Source organism: Coffea arabica, chromosome 3c, assembly GCF_036785885.1.
Source record: "Coffea arabica cultivar ET-39 chromosome 3c, Coffea Arabica ET-39 HiFi, whole genome shotgun sequence".
NCBI classification, from domain to species: Eukaryota; Viridiplantae; Streptophyta; class Magnoliopsida; order Gentianales; family Rubiaceae; genus Coffea; species Coffea arabica.
The window spans coordinates 29,639,674-29,644,276 of NC_092314.1; the positions used below are offsets into that span (position 1 = coordinate 29,639,674).

The 4,603-nt window shown below is 33.4% G+C and overlaps 1 protein-coding gene across 1 annotated transcript; it reads left to right on the forward strand.

The window, feature by feature from the left end:
• The first annotated feature begins 414 nt into the window (after window positions 1-414).
• On the forward strand, window positions 415-1,511 carry LOC113735775 (uncharacterized). Its single transcript, XM_027262763.2, has 3 exons — window positions 415-481; window positions 743-834; window positions 924-1,511. Exons 1-3 carry the CDS (start codon window positions 415-417, stop codon window positions 1,509-1,511), a joined length of 747 nt encoding a protein of 248 aa, XP_027118564.2.
• The last annotated feature ends 3,092 nt before the right edge of the window (window positions 1,512-4,603 follow it).

The window sequence follows — 4,603 nt, forward strand, 5'->3', positions numbered from 1 at the left end:
TGATGTAAAATTTCTCAGTGATGTTTACGGATTTCATATGGGATAGATCAGGACTTCTTTTTAAGGGGATAGGATCTCAAAAGAATGATTAACTATTATTACAATGGTCAATTTTTCAAGAAATTGTTACTGAGAACTAAAATGGTATAATTTTTTTTTTTTTAAAAAAACCCAACTAAGCACTAAGGCTCCAGTTTAATGGTTAATTTTTCAAGAAATTGTTGCTAAAAACTAGAATGATATGTCCAACTATTTTTGTTTTTAGTCTCACGTCACATGCACATTCAGATAAGAAATATTACATTAATGTTGGCTGAAAACTCTTATAATAGCAAAATATAAATTGAATTTTTTCCACAATTGTAAAGAAAATTGTGTTAGAGTTACAATCTAACATTACTTCGTCTATCCTCTATGTGGGCTTCGGTGATTGGAATATTGGGAAATATACAAGATGATGCCACCACTTCTGACAATAGAGGTATGGCCAGGGGTTTGATTGATAGAATGAATGATTATGAGTTTGTTTTTGCATTGCACCTGATGAAGTATTTATTGGGAATCACAAATGACTTGTCACTTGTTTTACAACAAAGGGATCAAAATATTGTCCAAGCCATGAGTTTGATTGATACTATGAAATCTCAATTGCAAGACTTTAGGGAAGAGGGATAGCAAATAATTTTAGATGAAGTCAACAATTTTTGTGAGTTGAATATGATTCCCGTGATTGATATGGAAGACAGTATAGCAATCCGTGGCAATGCCAGGCGCAGTCGCAGAGGTCAAACCATCACTAATTTTCATCATTATCGCGTGGAAATTTTTTTTGAGGTATTATTTTTGAAATTATTATTTCATTACATTTGTTACTTGTTAGCAGATTTTCTTAGTTATTAATTTTATTATTGTTGTGATGTCAGGTTGTTGATTTAATTATACAAGAGATGAATAATCGTTTCTCGGAAGTTAGCACGGAATTGCTTAGTTGCATAGCATGTCTTGATCCAAAAAGTTCTTTCTCTCAATTCAATGTGCAGAAACTACTCCGTCTTGCTGATTTATATCCTGAAGACTTCTCAAGTAACGATTATTTATATCTTGAGTCTCAACTTCGAAATTATATTTATAATGTGCAACGCGATCCTCAATTTCCAGAAGTTGGAGATTTGGGAAGTCTTGCTCAACAAATGGTTAAAACTGGTAAAAATACAGTTTTTCCATTGGTTTATCGTCTGATCCAGTTGGCATTAGTTCTACCAGTTGTGACTGCTTCTGTTGAAAGAGTATTTTCTGCAATGAATATTGTCAAGACTGATTTGCGCAACAAAATGGGAGACGAGTGGATGAATGACTGTCTGGTTGTATACATTGAGAAGGATATTTTTGCAACAATTGAAAATGAGCAAATATTGCAGCGTTTTCAATGGATGAAGACTCGCAGAATGCAATTGCCTCCTCTTCGTTATTCGAGTGCAACAACTACCAATACTTCAAGTGTTAATCAATAACAAATTTTTGGGTATGTATAATTATATGTTTTTATTATTTTTATAATTATTGATTCTAAATTTTACTTATTAAATATATTTATTTCGTCACAAAAAAATTTTTTAATACACTTCAGCCCACCCAAAAATAAATTTCTGGCTCCATCCCTGGTGACGAGTCACAACTTTGCAGCCATCATAGGAGGAGATCCTTTATCCATGACATGAGCGCCGTGATTGGAGAGTACAATAGTGATTACCTGGTGAATCATCACTATTGCTAGTTCTTATTCTATGAGTCATTGATGTTGTGTTTGCATTATGTAGTGGCATCTTGTGGTTGCCATTATAACAATGAATAACCTTGTGATAATTGTGTGTACTCACTAAACCTGGCTTTGATACCACTAGGAGTAACCAGAGATCCAAATGAATTTCATTCAGAGCTAGCCATTCTTTTGTCCTTTCTAACAATCTTTTGACCCTTCTTTCTTTCATAAAATATCATAAGGATTTGAAGATAAGAGAACTATTTTAACGAGCCATGAAAGCAAGCACACCATTTCTTTTATTTCCAAGGATCTCTGCCTCCAGAGGCATACATTCCTTTCTTTTATAAGCAAACCATACAAGCAAATATGACATACTAGACAAATGAAAGGTCACTTAACCATTGGCCTTTTGACCTTTGAAAGGCCATTTTGGCTTTTAGACCCTGAAAGGTTACATGACTCTTAAAACATAAATTTAAAATGTGCTTTTATAATTATTGGCTCTTGGACTATAGAAAGGGTCACTTGACCTTAAATATCGATGTCTTCTTCTAATGGGTATTTGAGGGCGTGCTATCAGGATTAGTGATGCTGTAATCCTAATATCTTCTCTTATTTTGCCTTTTATTGGATACTATTTTAGCTTCAGTCTTACTTTTGTAGCATGTTTGATTGGGACCAGTTGGATAAGGATTTTATGCATCTTGCATTGCATTGTCTACCATGAGATTACCATAGTCATTCTTGGCTTTGGCCACGCATTGCCAGTGAGGATGGGAAGATGAAAAATTCCATGAACCATATGAACCAGGCAAGAATTCTAGTGGGACATTGCAATTCTCTTGAAAGTATATCTCCGGGCCTTAGTATATTCCTGTTCTTGATCAAGGATAGTGTGATAACTCTGTTTGTAGACTGTGGTCCACGGCTAAGTTTGAAATTTTTTCGTCTTGAATGTGAACTTCTCTATAAAAATGAATGATCAAATATCCAGAGTTTTGTGAAATCAAATCAGTCCAAAAATATACTAGCTTGAACTATTGCAAAAATATTTCGAGATTTAGATGAAGAGAATTTGTATCTTTGAAAAATAGACAGTGTAATTCCATCAGAATGTGAAACTGTAAACATAAGTACTAGAAGAACCAAAGAAGAGATTGAGGGAAAAATCCTGTTTGAGTGATAAAGATTTGCGCAAAAGGATAATGAGGATTTGCTTCTTAAGTATTCAAAATTAATCCTCCATAATTGCTGAATAGCTCAATTTCATGATTCATTCTGAGTCTTTCTAGATCTTTCTTTTACCATGGGAGAAAAGGTCAAGAGGGTATGATTGAAGTTCAGGGGTGAACATCATACATGCAACTGGTGATAGGGTTCTTTAGAAAAAAATCAGCAACAATGTCGAATTTCCCTTTGATGTGCTTTACTTTGAAATTGTATTAGAAAAACCAATTTGCCCATCTGAGGAGTTAGGGGTTTGGGATCATTTTTTGTTTGAACTGTATCATTCTTGGAAAACTCATATCCATTTCTATCTAGAAATTGTGAGATATGAGATGGAATGAAAACTTTTTATCCCATTTTTTATAGCTAAATCTCTTTGAAAAAGAGTGATAATGTTGTTCTGAAGGCATGAATTTGCCACTAGCAAAATCACAACATTTTCAAATACCATTACCAATATCTTCCAAAAGGATAGCTCCCTAATACTTGTCACCAGCATCAGTTTGAAGAATTGTCTTACCAGTATTAGGAATATGTAGAGTGGGGAGATTTTGTAATTGTGTTTTTAGGTTTCTGACGGATTAGGTTTGACTTTTTCCCTAAGATGGTGAGTCTTTTCTTAATATTTTTGTCAAAGAATTGATGAGTTGATAGGCTTGAGGAATGAAGTTTCGGACATAATTAACAATTTCGAGAAATTGTTGAATCTGGGTTTTGGATAGGTTTCCTTCAGGGAAATAGATTCTCCAATGTGTTATTCTGGGGTACAAGATCCATCAGATACCTTTATTCCAAAAAAATTGATTTCTTTTTGAGCTAAAATCATATTCTTTTCAGACAACTTGACTCCAAAATTTTTAACAATATTTGCAAACCGATATAACAACTTAATATGTTTCTCAAAAGTGGAACTAAATCACAAAATATCATCAATATATATATATATATATATATCAGAGGTGAGTGAAGAATAGGCTAGAAAATTTGAATCATTGCTTTTTGGAAAAGCGAAGGATCAATGTTTAGCCCAAGGGCATGACTGTCCATTGGAAATGATGATTTGGGATACAAAATCTAGTTTTGTATATATCTTCACTATGAATACCAAGTTGCCAAAAATCAGATTTTAGATCAAACTTAGAAAATCACTTGGCAGTTGAAATTTGTAAATATACAGAGAGTCTGTTAGGTATAAGAAATTTATCGTTCGTTGAAAATTGATTTAATGGCTAATAATTTATAACAAGTCTAAACTGGTTTCTTGTTCAGATCTCTTATTGACATAAATAGCTTGACGAAACCAATGGGAATCAAACTTTTCAATGACTTCAAATTCAAGAAGCTCAGAACATTCTTTCTCAGCAAGTTTGGAATGCTTAGGATTCATCCCAAGGTGGCTAGTTCGTGGGATTTATATCCTCATTCCTTTTGGAAGGAAGCTTCATAAAGAAATCATAATTTTTCCAAAGATGGTGGTTACATTTAGTGAGAAAGTCTTTGTGATCCTCAGCACAAGATTGTTGAATAATTAGGGCCTTGAAGACATTAATTTATTCAGAAGTTCGTGAGGTTGAAAATATATTTTTGCAACATCAGTATGCTCCTTGAAGAATT